At 49.5% G+C, this 15,139-nt stretch overlaps 1 protein-coding gene across 3 annotated transcripts in view; it reads right to left on the bottom strand.

Moving 5' to 3' along the window:
* dlgap1b (discs, large (Drosophila) homolog-associated protein 1b) overlaps positions 1–15,139 on the bottom strand; it is a 66,667-nt gene that overhangs the window by 8,638 nt on the left and 42,890 nt on the right. For all 3 annotated transcript variants that reach the window (XM_037455615.2, XM_037455613.2, XM_037455614.2), the window contains exon 7: positions 26–369. In XM_037455615.2, the coding sequence (XP_037311512.2) occupies positions 26–369 (344 nt within the window). The remainder of the gene's footprint in view (positions 1–25; positions 370–15,139) is intronic.

Below are 15,139 nucleotides of genomic sequence, written 5' to 3'. Positions count from 1 at the left end.
AACCCAAAGCGAGTTGTCCACAGACCTGGATCCCGACGGAGAGGCACTTGCGGAGCGCCTCCCTCTGCGCCCGGCCGTCGGCGGCGGCGGTGCTGTTGGTCACGTGCTGGCTGGCCGGGCCGTGCACCTGAGCGTTGGCCGCCTCGATGGCGGCGGTCAGGGCCTTCATGCTGTCGATGCTCTCCGTGGAGTTGGACAGGCCCGGCTGGGAGCTGATGCCGCTCCGCGGGCCCGAGCCCCCGTCCATGTAGGCGTCCTGAGCGGACTCGGTGCTGCTCTGCGCCGTGATGGATATGAAGGGTTTGGACGGGGTGGTCCGTGGTGGGACCGGGGGAGGCGTTTTCTTGTAGGTGGTGATGCATGATGACACTGCAGGGAGGAGACAGAAAGATGAGAAACAAACCGGTGCATATTTATGTCTGTGGGTCTGAAGGAAGCGGCCTGCATTGTGAAAAAAAAAATAACCCAAATGATGTCATAAGGAAGATCACCAGGGTCTTCAGGTTAACAGTTCAGGTATCAGGAACCTGTGTCACAGTCGAAATGGAAAGTAGATTAGGGGCAACTTTAACAAATGAGAGCCTCGTTAAGTAATAGGATCAGAATGTGAGTCACTTGACCTACTGATCTAGATGGTTAAGCCTTCTGTGCTCTTACTGTCCACATACAGAACAATTAGACCTTTCAGGAAGTAGCCGACGAAGTAAATTTCCCTTGTTTGCACGCATAATTGCAGATAAATTAAGCCCGGGAGATCAATGATATTGCAGAGAGCCAAGTAAACCAAACCACCAACCAAAGGCTTGCATTAGAGCCGAGCAAATGGATATTAAAAAGCATCGTAGTGCTGCTCGGTTACACTCTCGGGTTACACAAATGGAGCCTCTCACACACTGACTGAAGAGCCCAGGTGGAGAAACATACCAACATAGCCAGCCTATAGACGAAAACAACCACCTCCCTTGGAATCTACTTCCTGGATTGGTGTTATCATCAAAAACTGTCTCTCTCTCTCTCTCTCTCTGCCCATCGGGGGGAAACTAGGACACCGAGGTTTTTACTCCCTACAGAAGACAAACATCCTACCGCGGAGCGCGTGTCGATCCGTGTGTGTGCGGGCAGACAACAGCGTGCGACCCACGCTTCTCACCGTCTCCCTGACAGACACAAAGGGAAGATTTCGGGGGGGTTTGTATTGGAGGGCTGTGCCCCCCGTCGTCCTGCCTCGCCGGCAGTGACTGGATGATCTCAGACGAGATTTCTGTCAGGTTCCGACAAGCTGGAAAGTCCTCAGACGGGATGAAAAGCTGCGATGAGATCACAGTCGCTTAAACGGGATCCCTTTGATGGTGCGGTTGCAAACCACAAGAAAGACAATAGGAGAGGACTTGCTGTGTTTAACGCCGCATGCTTTGGGAGATGCTGCATGTTGGGGAATGACACGTCGCCGCAATGCAGCACTGTCTCATCTTCTCATACACGCTAAAGGGATCGTGGATCGTCATCCGAGGCGTCAGGAAGCTTCAGAAAGGTCAACGAGTACAAACCCACCAGAGAACCCAAAAAAAAAAGAAAAAAAAAGAAAACGAAACCCAGAACACACACACACACACACATGCTCTCGCGCAGAGGGAGACGGGGGCGAGGTCCTGCCCCTATCGGGTGTGGAGGTTCAAAGGATAGAATGTCAGGCCCCTTTCAGAGCTTCTATCCCCTGAAGTCATCTAAAAGTCACACTTGTGTGTGTGTGTGTGTGTGTGTGTGTACGTGTGCGTGCTCCTGCCAGAGAGAACGATTGGAGAACAGAGGGTTTTCATCCGCTCAATAAAGCGCCGTATGAAACAGGAGACAACACGCCGCGTCCCCGCCCCCCCCACACCCTCGCCGTCACCGCGAGAGTCGAGACCCGCCGAGAATGACACGGGGTGGGATTTTGAGTGCCACGGCGGGTTAAGCAAACAGAGTCGGGGACGTGCCCGGCGCCAGAAATGTACGCGCACGTAGGCACAGAAACAACATTGACACAGCGCGGTTTTGACGCTTCGACCTCTGCACATCGAGGTGGGACCGCAGGCGCATCGGGAGCGCGACTCCGTGTGTCAAGGTTTTGTCATCAAACATTTTGCACAAAAAACCTTAAGATAAACGTTAAAAGAAACTAATTGAATTGAATTCTCGCCTGTCTGTCAATAGTAAGGGAAAAATCAGGCCAAAACAACTGTCCGGATAAAACAGCGGCCAAGTTTCCACACAAGTGATAAGACTACGGTTTGATCCTCCTGCAGCCATGAGCGCGTTAGACAGCTCCGCGGCCCAGACCTCCCACGCGCACACAAGACAGTCAAGGACAAAGTGAAGTGGGAGCGTGACGTAGCAGACCCTCAGGAATAAATGTGGAAAACTCTGAAAAAAACGACCCACAAGTACGCACAGAAAAAAAAAAAAAAAAAAAAGAAGAAGAAAAAGGTTTTGTGTCAATCCACAATATCACGTTAGTGGAGCTTTGATCGCAGAAAAAAAAAAGAAAAAGACGCCATTCACACATCTTGTAAAAATGAGAACGACTTCCTCGCTCAGTGGAAACGTGGAATTTCTACTCTTCCCTCCCAGAGGCCGGGCCGGCGCTGCCCGCTGCGAGCATTGTCATTCCAAGGAGAAGGCTCTGAATGACAAAACTCTAACGGCTCTTTGCCAAAGACCAAACACTTCAAAAGTCCCACGCCGACAAGTTGGTGTGAAAAGCGATTCCCCCCCCCCCATAATATCAAAAGAATGCCTCTTTCCTCCCCTGAGACAAAGCAATGGCTTCATTCATTCATCAGAACAACAAGAACGGATCTGCTCGCCGCCTCCTTTCGGCTCTGCTGATCACCGTCCCGTTGGTGTGTCACATCAGGTGTTTCCCCCCCCCCCCCTTTTTTTTGTTTTTCTTCTCCGTGACACCAGAGAGATTGAAGGCAGGCAGCTGCCTTGTAATCTCCAATCTGTGTATCTGTGTGATAGGCCGCAATCAAAGGGCCGACGGTTGGCTTTGGTTTGCTCCAACAGGAACGGGCTCCCCCGCGCGGGGGCCGAGGGCAAATCCACCGCCATGCAAACAAATACAAAGGCCCGGAAAGAGGGGGGGGGGGGGGGGGGGGCGCGGTCGGTATGGGGGAACATTGACAGCTGAGCCCAGCTGCACTGTGTTTGCGATGAGGGTCCCGCCAGAGGGGAGATGGCGGAGAGAGCAGCAAAGAGAGAAGAGGAGCTGAACAAGACCGAAGAGGAGGAGGAGGAGGAGGAGGAAAGAGGGTAAATCAGGGAGCTGCTCCGTCTGTTCCCCTCTCGGCCCATTTGTCCGTCTCCCTCTATCTCTCTGTCACATGCGCCTAGAGAACCAGCTGGAGTCCTTTGTGAGGGGCGTCACCATGGCGACTCGCGGCAACATGAAGTTTGCCGGGAGGCTTGGCGCTTTACCAGCGGCAGGCGGAGGGGGAGCTTCTGTCGGCCCATTTGTTTACCTTGAGCGGGTCGCCGCAGCTGCGCTCACACCCACCTGAACAGAGGCAGGACACAGCGGGACCAAAAGGGTGGCAGCTAGCGCAAATTTAAAAAACAACAACTATAAACAGCATGATGTCGTAGAGAGAGGAGCACTGGGTGCCACCGTGTTGGCAAATAAATATCAGACAATGTCTCTGAAACACAAGCGGTTGCTTTAGGCCTTTGAATATTTCACCTCCACCAACCTGTTTTTCTCGGATTCACGTGAAAGAAAAGAAGAAAAAAAATCTTTTCACCGGGTTTCCGGGGGCAATGTCACGAGATGAGACTTGCAGGAAAGGTTCACACGGGTCGACCTGCTGCTGCTGCTGCCGCGGTGAAATCCGAGAGACGCCGCGGGCGACTCAACGTGGCCCCCGGTGGCGTCCAGCAGAGGCGCCCGTGCGTCCTCAAAAAGTCCGCCGACAGCCCTCCGAGTCACCGGAAAGTCTCCGAGAGACTCGCGGGTCACTCCGCGACCTCTCGGGCCGCCAGAGGGTTCAGAGGTCACCCGGGAAGGGTTTCTGCTCTCCAGATGCCGCCGAAACCCTCTCAGACACAACAGCTCACTGTGTGTTCACGTGTGTGCGCATGAGGGGGGGGGGAGGTGGCGGTCCACCAGCGGGCTTTTAGGGAGGTATATATTTAGCATGTGTGAGGCGATATTGTTTTTTTGGGGTATCAGCACTAAACACTTTGTGCCTCCGGTGTCCTCAGACCGAACGGTTCGACCAACAAAGCCGTGCGCTCAGCGGGTCCTTTTTTGTTGTTGTTGTTGTTGTTGACAGAAACCCGTGTCAACGGCGGGATTCTGCTCTGGCGGGCCCGGGACTCCTGGATCACCAGATGAGAGCCGTGTTTACAACTGTCAGCCAGCGTTAAATCTGGCAGGCAGTCTCTTCAGTGTTAGGCAATACGCTCGCTCCCTTAACCCCACTTTCACGGAGCATGGGGAGAGCTTAAACACCAAACAGGGGGGGAAATAAACTGCGAGAGTGACATCACTAACTGTTTTATATCCCTCTAAAATATCCAAATGACTGTATTAACATCGCCACCACTGAAAATAGCAACTTGATGACATTTGTTACACTGCGCGTACGGTACAGTGGATGCGAGCTGATCTCCTGAAGACCTTTCTTACATTAGACCTGCTCTGTGAGGAATCAGGCCTCTGCCGACTAGAGACACATTAGGCTTTTGTTTCTGCCCCCCCCCCCCCCCGCCCCCAAAAAAAGATCTTCCTGCAGGGGATAGAAAGAGAGATGGTGACTGAATGTAAAAAGAGAGGGCAAGAGATAAAGAAAGAACAATGGAGAGAGAGACAGAGAGATGATTGGACAGGAGATAAGTTTGCTGCGCTGTTTATTTGAGCTCCTTCGCATTCCAGCCGCTTTGCGGGGCGTGAAAACCCCCGAGCATTAGCTCCGGCGCTAAAGCTAACACGCCCATACATCTCACGCATGCTTTCACCGCACTCATTTCCCACCGCATTGCTCAACGACCGCCACCGAGACTTTGAGAGCAGACCGTGCAGCGTGACACATGGCATGGGCCGGCCAATGACAGCGTAGGCATGGCATACCTACGGACACAATCATGTAGCTGGGGGGGGGGGGATCGCTTAGTCACTTCATTTGAAACTGCCTTTGTGATCAAGCAGTGTCCGACTCTCCATGAATCCTGTTGGTGTCGAGAGAAAGAAGAAGAGAGGGCAGCGTCTTAATGGCGGTATTTTGTGTTGCTAAGTGGATAATATGCAGCCCACTTAGGCCAGGGTCTGACACACTAAAAATACCCCACAACACAACGGCAACGTTGCCACCACACGGTCTTCCAAGTGCTCAACGCAGCTCCCTGATAAAACATGACAGACTGTCCACGAGAACTGGAAGTCTGTGAAGTTTTGGGAGTACAAGGAGACATAACCGCAGGCCTGAGGAGTGACTCTGGGCAAGGAAAAACACACACACACACACACACACACACACACACACACACACACACACACACACACACACACAAACACAGAGGAATCAGTCCTAAGTTAGAGAGCTGATTACATGAAGGATCACCGCTCGCTGCAGCTGCTATTTACATATAAATGCAGCAGAATGTGGTGAAAAGTTCTCCTTTACTTTACGTCTGCAGCGTGCACTCTGCCTCCTAGGCTCCTTATCTCCTAGACGCAATAAAAGGCCAGAACTTGATTGGTAAATATGACGCGGCACAAAAGGCACCAGGAGAGCCGGCCGGCGGGCTTTTACAAGCGCTCAGGTTTTACTCTTCCAGGAATGCTGTGTAACATTAGCGTCGGGTGTTGTTTCACAGCCCTGTTTTTTTTCTTCTTCTGCCCCCCCCCCCCCCCGCTCGCATTCCTTCCTCCATTTGCCCTGTTTGACGTTCTTTGTCCTGACCACTCGCACATGGAGGGGAAAGGAGACACTGGCGGGCTTAATCCACAGCCAGAGGCATGCTAAAGCCATCTGGGCCCAAAACCTAATTCGGCATCTCCTAATTATTTATATATATATATATATAAAGGGGGAAAATTGAGGGGGAAAAAGAGGGCACAGAGAGAAAAAGGTAGGAGGAACAAGAACCAGGCCACTCTGACGCATGTCTTTTGTGGTTTCCAGTCCTGACCCTCTGACCCTATACATCCTGTTGAAGGCGTGGAGGGGGCGGGGGGGGGGGGGGGGAGACGAGATGGTAGCTATAGGCACAGGCTTCGCACACGTGTGTGTGTGTGTGTGTGTGTGTGCAGCTGTGTGTCCCAAGTAGCGAAGCGACGGAGACGGAGGCTCCTATGAATATGGGACGAGATGCTGCGGAGCCCTGTCCGTCCATCAGGTGTGATTTTTCACACCCCTCTTCCTGCGTGTTTACATCCACTCCCCGCAGAATCCCATGGGGGAGGAACAATGGTCTCTCAAACATTCCCACTCTCCTGCCGAGAGCGCTCGTTTGTCTCCTGCATTCCTTTGCCCATTCATCTCTTTCTCTCCCTCTCTCTCTCTCTCTTTCTCTCTCCCCCCTCCTGGATAGAACTTTACACGGGGGAGGGGGGGGGGGGCGTCTGAGTGGGTGTCTTAAAACCCTCTGAGTGGAGTCAGTACCCCTTGAACACCGCCTCCGCCTCCTCCCTTTCCTCCCCCCGGTTTTACTTGGGTAGTGAAGCAGCAAAGCTCAAAGAAAAGGGAGGAGAAAGAGGAGATGCATTCTTTCTCTCCCTCTCGCTGTCTCTCAGTGTCTACCGGGGGTGAGCCGTGGCTTATTTTTAATGACTGCTTAAAAAATAAATAAAAAAAGACAGAAAAAAATAAAAAAAAGAGGAAGGGTTTGGTCTCTCTTTCCCCCGCCGGCCGCTTCCACACAAGCTCAGTCACTCAGACACACACTCACACACACACACACACATTACTGTAGCCGAGTCTGGGACTTTCACAGAGGAGTCTTTAATTTGCGCTGGGGCCGGGCCTCCCACGCTGCACAGCCCAAACCACCCACTTACAGCCTCATGCACCATTCCTAAGAGTCCCTCCAACACACTCCCCAACCCTTCAGAGCAGCGAAAGCAACGAGAGGAACCAACAGGCATTTAGCTGTCAGTTAAAAAAAAAAAAGAAGAAAGAAAACTTTCAACATTCTGTCAAGAGAGCAGAGCAAAAAAAGAAAAACAAAAAAGCATGTCTCATCGGTTTGCCTCCTTGGAGGAAGTATAACTCCACATGTGAACCCCCTTCCTTTTGTTTTTTGCTTGGGTTTTGCGCCTCGCCCAGCTTTAGCGTGGAGGAGCCATGAGGATCATCCACAGCAAACACTGAGGAAATCCTTTCGGGGCTTTGCTTTTCCTTTGCTCCTTCTGATGCCAAAACACAGACAGGAAGAGCAAAAACTGGGAGGAGGAGGAGGAGGAGGAGGAAAGCCCCTACCTGACAGGTCGGGCCCCTGTCCACCTGATCAGACACGCCAAACTTGGCGTTTAACTCTTGGAGTAAAGCAAAAGTACAGATTCCCCCTGTGTAGCAGGAAGCTGGCGTGTGTGCGTGTGTGTGTTTGTGTGTGTTCTTTCTGCACAGTGGCAAACAGCAGGGCTCCAATGCCGCGCAGCACTCTTTGTGTTTGTCGCAGCCCTGTCAGTTCCTCCCCGAGCCCCTCGCTTCTGCCTCCTTTTTTTTTTCCCAAAACTCTGAGCAGGAGCAGAGGAATGAATGACATTCTCTTCCTGTGTCAAAAGACACCCAAACGCCTCTCTTCCTCCCCAAATAGCTATAATCAAAGCACTCCGGGGCCATCACAGAGTGGGACCAATTAAGTCGTAAGTAAACATGAACACCTAACAGCCGCCAACAAAAGCTCTGAGCAGATACATCCTATTGACTTATTCTCCTTTAAGCATTTGCAGGCGGGAAATGACTGTTGATTCAAGCGCAGTGATTTATTGATACTATAGAAATAGTGCAACGTCGGCACAGATATTCGACAAATCCGGTTGCAACGCTCACGTGCAAAGACGTGGAGCCAGAAGTTGCGCTTTATTTGGGCCAAACTCGACACTCTGGATTACACAAATCTGACTGGGGAAATTTTCTGAAATGTAGATGAGGCTATGATGACATCTAGTGAAAGATTTTGTATTGCAAAAAAGATGTATTTCTTTGCTTGCATTTCTTTTTTTTAATTTTAATTAAACCTTTATTCAAGCAGGAGAGTCCCATTAGGATTAAACAGCTCTTTTGTTAATGGAGACCTGGCCAAGCAGCCGCATCAGAAACACATAATCGCAGGCAGACTTCATTCAGTTTGACCTCACATGACTTACTTTAATTAAATGACGTCACAACCACTAGACTTGCGTGAATTAAATGACTGAATTCAGCAATTCAGAACACGTTTAACTGCAGCTGCACTCGCTGGAGCAGCATCTGCATCTGCTCATCTTATGACTAACACCCTAAAAACTGACATTGAGCCGTATAAAAGGAGAGATGCTGAGTGCATTGTCAATGAAAGAGTGCAAGTTCCCACTGGCTGGCATTCTCAGACTGCCGTGACAGGATGAAGTAATTACTGAGTGGCTGACACACCAGCATGGCCGGGACTCATCTCCCCCAGGAAGAGAGAGAGAGAGAGAGAGAGAGAGAGATTACCCGCATCCAGGGCTCCCAGTTCACACTGGATCCAGCAGCTGCAGCCGGAGGAGCCGTACACACACACACACACACACACACACACACAAGCTCCTGCCAGGTACGAAGGCCCGCCACAACTGATGACTTCCTTCTTTTTATTTTTCTTTTTTTTTGGTCCACACGGATGGAGTGCGTGTGCTACTGTGTCCACACATGCCCCGGCCCGAGCTCTTGTTTCCTGTCAAACACACCCACTCGCAACCCTCAAAGCATGTGGGATGACGGCATTGCGCAGGTGTGTGTGTGTGTGTGTGTGTGTGTGTGTGTGTGTGTGTGTGTGCGCGTGCGCGCGCGGGTGAGAGGCAACGAGAGGGGGGGGGGGTGGGGCATCGGAGCGACGGATGACACCAGAGTACCTTTTAATCTACATCCCCTTCTTGGAATAATAGTTCCACCTTTGATCCACCGACACACAGGTGGATTTTTACACAGCATACGCCGCTTAGGGAGGGCTTTAGCGGTCCCTGTAATTAACGCCAGAGTACGGAGACCTATCTGTGCATGTGTGTGTGTGTGTGTGTGACTGATGGGGGGGATTGATGGAGCTCAAAGGAGCATTCCTTGCCCAATGGACCACGTTTGATCTCCATGTCTCTCAAGCACTTGTAAATCAGGCAAATTACGGATGTCAGTCACGGTTCTTATCTCATTTCCTCTATTTCTGTCTTTCGGAAAAGAAAAAAAAAGGTTTCAGCGCAACTAAAGACACACCGCGTCTAAAATGATATCTTAAAGGGATCACCACAAGATGGAACTTGCTTCGTACACTGAGTCACTCCTCCAGACTGGGTTCCTCTAGAAGGGGCAGAGGCTCCCTCTAGTGGTGGTAAACATAAATTAAAAAAAGAAAATGTCTTATTTTAGAGAACATTTTAAAAGAATACTGAATGGTAAATAAATGTGAAACATTAAGTGGCATTTTAGCAATATTTTCAGTATTATTTTGTTTTGTATTGCTCTTTGTACTGGGATCATCCTTGTTGGATATCGTTCCAAAATGATTTCTGAGGTATGGAACACTAGTTTTAATTATCCAGTCAATTGGAAAAATCAAACCTGTGATGAAGGAAAAGCCCTTCATCAGGATAAACTTCAGATTTCAGCATATTTGAAATAATTACCCTAATGTTATAACCATTTATTTTGCTTTTGCAAAATGATTTTGATTGTTGAAGTGTGCTTTGCAAACTCATGGGGGATGAGCAAAATGTCGGTAAAATGTTCCCTTTATGATACAACGGTAACTGCCAAACCACATGCGAGTCCCCCAAAATGATGGGACTCGGAAAAAAACAAACATCCAATGCAATATTCAATGGAGCCAGGAGACAAACAAGCCACTGAGGCTCCAGTGATCCACAGCTTAGCATGTAACAACCTCATTCTCACTTCAGACTACTACTCTACTCCACTACTCTCCTTCTAAATGGGGATTACTGCAAACCTGGAGTGAACTTTTTCCACAGCAGAGAGGCTGACGAACGAGTGAAGTTAAAAGACTAGAAACATTAAATATGCAGGAACCTTCGTCTGTTTACACACATCTCCATGCAAAGGTACTGTAAATGTGAACGCCTCATTCCTCAACACTGGATGACTGACATAAGAGTTTATAGCTTAAAAATATCCATCCAACAGTTCACACCATAAAGCATGACCCACTATATTTAGTACGTCTACAGAGCAGCTTCCAAATTGAAAGAGCACCAGCAAAGTACCAGGATTACTGGAAAATACCTAAGCGTAATGCTGCTGAACAATTTCTTTAAACTTAAATTACATTAGTTATTTGGTCCAGAGGGTAAAGTGCTTCTAAACATGTTCCCTTTTGTGCTGAAACACTTAATCAACAACTCGGCTCCTTAACACAACCTTGCCTGCGGTGAACAGTTCCTTAAGCCGTTAAAGTGTTATCAATATAAATGCCAATACTTTAAAACACTCCAACATATGGCTGTGCAACTGTGCCCTCGAGACAGTTGTGATTCAGCTGGTAAAAAAGGTCTGTGAGTAAAGCGGAATGTAAAATAATAATATAAATAGAAAAGCAAATTGTATGAAGTGTACTATATCAGATTCAAAGTGTTACAGTCACAATGACTCACATTGGTATTATTTACAGCTCCATAATTAAAGTCGATTAATGTCGTACTGAAGAACTGTGTTGAGCTTTCCCTAATTCACATAAATCCGTCACATTCTAACACATGGCGTGCTCGGATCACCAGACACGCGTGTGCGGTCTGTGCGTGTCCGAGGCACGCTGTGCTCATGCGGGTCCCTGGAGCTTCCTCTGAAAATAGAAAGCGGAAAGCTGGCAGGTTAGCGGGCGGTCAGCACGGGAGGGGCGGGGGGGGGGGGGCAGGATACATGAGCATGACTCACTAAAACACAGACGGCCGGTTTGGAGACACGGAGGCCGCAGACTGTTCATCCGTCACATGGGAGGGCGTTAGGGGCAGTAGCACCAGTGATCTCTTTTCCCATAAGGCCTTTAGGACTCAGCACCCCCCCCCCTCCTCCATCCCCTCTCGACCTAAATACCTAAACCCTGCAGAGGCATGTGCCGTAATGCTGTGCCAGGGGTTGCTCCGTGTGATGCAGGCCACACCTGTGGTCCTCCCATCAGAGACATGGTACCAAAAATAGACCAGCAGCTGAAAGGTGCTCACATGTTCTGGGAAGCATGAGTGGACGGGAAAGCACGTCGCTTACTGTTCACAGTATGTCAGGTTAAAGGGGGAAAACCAGTTGCTCAGTGTGTGAAAATATTTTTTTTAATGTAGTTTGGAATTTAAATAAACTTTTTTTTTTAAGTGAGATAAATTAAGTGTATTCATATTAGAGTTATACCCAGATCAAACATGATTATTTTTGTATTCCATGTGACGGTTATTATAATGTTACGTCCAGTTCGTATTTAATAAAAACAACATCGTCCATTTTCACGGGAACCATGAATAAGCAGAAAGGGGAGCGGCACTTAAATATACGACTTCCTGCTACGCCTTTCAAAGTAAAGGCCAGTGACACATTTTCACTAGAAGCAAACGCCTTTTTTCCTGTTTCTTTTACTAACCTGAGTTTACCTAAAAAGTTAAAACCCCATCGATGTCCTTCGTGTATATTCTAACATGAAGTTCCACGGTGCCAAAGTGTTTTGCATTGCATCCGGCCATTATTTTAAGTTTAAAAGTCTGCCCCGACGCTTTTTTTCCTCCCTCTTATTTTGAAGGCTACGCGAACCACCGACTTCCCGGTCCCGCACTTGGGGACTGACGCAGCTCCCCCATCGGGTCCCGTCTCGCCCCGCCGCTCGAAGGGACGGGAGGACCGCGGCGGTTTACTCACGGAGGCGCGTCCAGAAATGGCGCACGCCGAGCAGCGCGCCGCACAGGCCCTCGAGCAGCGACATGGGACGACGAGAGTCCGCGAGGAGGTGTCGCGAGGAGCCCTCTCTGCCTCCTTTCCTCGTTCACTCTGGCGATGCTGGATTCTTATGTCAGGATGTGGACGCGCCTTGTTCTCGCGCGCCCCCCCCCCTCCTCCCCACACAAACACTTTACATCTCATCCAGCACGGGGTGGGACGGGCCCGTTCATTTGGAAAACTTTATTAGAACTTTGTCTGCTTCTGAAGGGGCCGTTTCTCCACACGTATTAAAGCCAATGTTCCAATAGGGATTCCAGGGTTTCAGGGGTCAACTAAACTATTTTCAAAATCACTTTATTTGTATTGCACCAGCTTAACAAGGCCCCCCAATTACTAATTTCCATGACGCAAAACTAATATACAGGGTAACATTTGAGTAAATATCTAAAATCCCTCTCCATGGCTTGGTTTACTTGGATCATGATCAGAACACATTTTGTGGGTTGTGGTTAGGGTTTTTAAAGAAGAGAAAATGCTATTTATAAGTATCCTTTCAAAGAGGTGTATGACTTAAAGGGATTTGGACATTTAGGCATCATTTTCAAGATGAAGTGGTCATGCCAAAAAGACGACATTAGTGTAAAGACTGCCCCCCTGTGGTGGCGTAAAGCTGTCGAGCATTTTCCCTCCCAGGATGGACGGCCTTAGTGAATCATTGTAATGAGCATCGTCATTGCATCAATGGTCTCAGGACCCAATGCTGCACGGGGGGGGGGGCCTTCACCTGCAATCCTCCTCCAACAAAGAGGGGACCTTTTCAAAGCACATTGGGAACCTTCCAGCAGCAGCAGCAGCTTTCTTTGCTCTCCTGAGTCATCCTCACAGATGGAAAAAAAAAAAAGTCATACAGGCTCTACAGGTAATTTTGCTGGTGAAGGCGTGAGGGGGAGATCTGGACCAAGGCTCGACGTTGTCTCGATTCCAGCAGTCTCCAGTAGTCCGTCTGCGACTTATATTTAGCACCCTGGGAAATCCAAAGACACTTATTCCCTACGAGCTCCCTCGGAACAGAGCTGCTGGGAAGGTGCCAGCGGTGTTAATTGGGTCAGGCTGTCTAGTAGCTTTACATCCACCCACTCAGTGCTGTGCTACACTGAGCCCCCGGGGGCAGTGTTGTACAGGCTTTGTTTTAGCATGGAGCACGTTACTGTAACTACTCCTCTTGCAGCTCTATGGCAGCAATCTCTTTTTTATAGTTGGAATCTTTTCTTTTCCTCATGATGTATAGATACGATGATGAAAACATGTCTTCTATTGATTGGTGGAGGCGGGAACCTGGCCGTGGCTCGACTGATGAATCATACATTTTGGACAAAGTAAAGGAGTGAAGGATTCTCTGCTTATTATGCAATGCTAGACAACAGATAGGGTTTGACAAGAACATCTGCAAAATGACCCCGCGAGCACGCCTCAAAACTGGAGAAATGCTTTTTGTGATGAGCTCAGCGCCTCGGTTTGGGCCCGTGTGGGAAATTCACAGCCAATAAATTAAACATTGTCCTGTAGCCTGTTATAAGAGCCAGGTGGGGGGGGGAGAAAAGACGCTCTTTTTTCAGCCAATCCCTCGGCAGCGCCTCTGAAAAATAGATGGAGGCTAATTGACGGCAGGTCAGCGAGCCAGGAGAACTGAAGGTGAGAGGAGGAGAAACGGAAGCACTGGCACGTTTCCCAGGCTGGAGATCTGTGCGTATACTCCTTCTAAATGAAGGTCAATTTGTCTTCCACAGGTTGATTTACCCCATAACACTAAATGCCGTTGCTGGGAAAACGCAGGGGATCGAGCTGCAAGAGGCCAAGGGAGGGCGAGACAAAGCGGACCGAAGGGGTGCTGAATATGGAGAGGGGCCGGGGTGATGGGGGGCCGGGGTGAAGGAGCACGGTTCTCAGAGGAAGTGAAATCCTCACAATTAACCGAATGCTGCCGGCTTTTTCCCGCCTAGAAAAAAAAGGGGACGGTTTCAGATTTCAACCTGAAATGATCTGAAAGAGACCGGCCCGTTTGAGGGGGGGGGGGGGGGGGGGGGCAGAGCCACAGCTCCTCGACGTTCAAAGAGGAGAGATCAAAGGACAGCCCCTTACTTTCTTTCTTCTTCCTCTGGATTAAAACGATCATCAATAATAATGGACCGGAGGAGCACAGCGGGCAAACTGGTGGGGAGCATGAAGCTGATTGGTCTTTCTACCTGTGTGTGTGTGTGTGTGTATCCCTCTGGAACACCATGCAATATTCACCACTACACCGTCCTCCCTCCTTACTTCCTGCCAGGAGAGAGATTCCCAGTGAAATGTACGAAGGCACATGTGTGTTCATGTTGTTCTCCTGCATCATCATCGAGACACATTCTATTGCATTAGCAGCCCGTTGCCCCTTTTTCCTAAATTGTCTTCGCTGCAGCTGACCTCTTAACCTTACAAAATGCTAAAAAAACTTTACACAACACAAGGGAATTAATCACGAAAATAATTTTCGGCAAGAAAATGGGAAGTACGTCAGCTCCCACACAAGATGAATCATCTCATGAGCTCCTTCCACTCCCCGTCAATCACAGCTCTTACCGAGGAGGAGAAAAGGGAAAGGTAGCTAATTAATTACAGTGACTGATGACTCAGTGGTGAAGATCTAAGGAGGTGATAAATTGTGCATTCGCACAACTGTGACACAGTAATCTGGGGGAGGGGGGGGGGGGGGGGAAATCCCCCACAGTCACTGCAGAGCGGCTCTCCCCGTTGCCTCATAGTACGATCGCACGAATCCCACTCCCAGCAGATTCCGAGGCGCGAAAAAAAAAAAAAAGGGGTCACGGGGTCAAAAGAGGTCGACGGCTAAATCCCAGAGAGCCGTGCACGGCGGACTCAGGTTCGCCCCTTTAGTGGGAAGCAGCGGAGTGATGTTGGAGTAGAAGTGACCACGGGGCACTAATATCTCTTCTCTGTAAAAAAATGGACGTTCAGAAAATTGCTCCCGGAAACCAGTGCGCTACGCCGCG

The sequence above is a fragment of the Pungitius pungitius genome, chromosome 19, assembly GCF_949316345.1.
Source record: "Pungitius pungitius chromosome 19, fPunPun2.1, whole genome shotgun sequence".
Classification (NCBI taxonomy): Eukaryota; Metazoa; Chordata; class Actinopteri; order Perciformes; family Gasterosteidae; genus Pungitius; species Pungitius pungitius.
The sequence above is the reverse complement of the archived record's forward strand: the minus strand, read 5'-3'. Positions and strand labels throughout refer to the sequence as shown.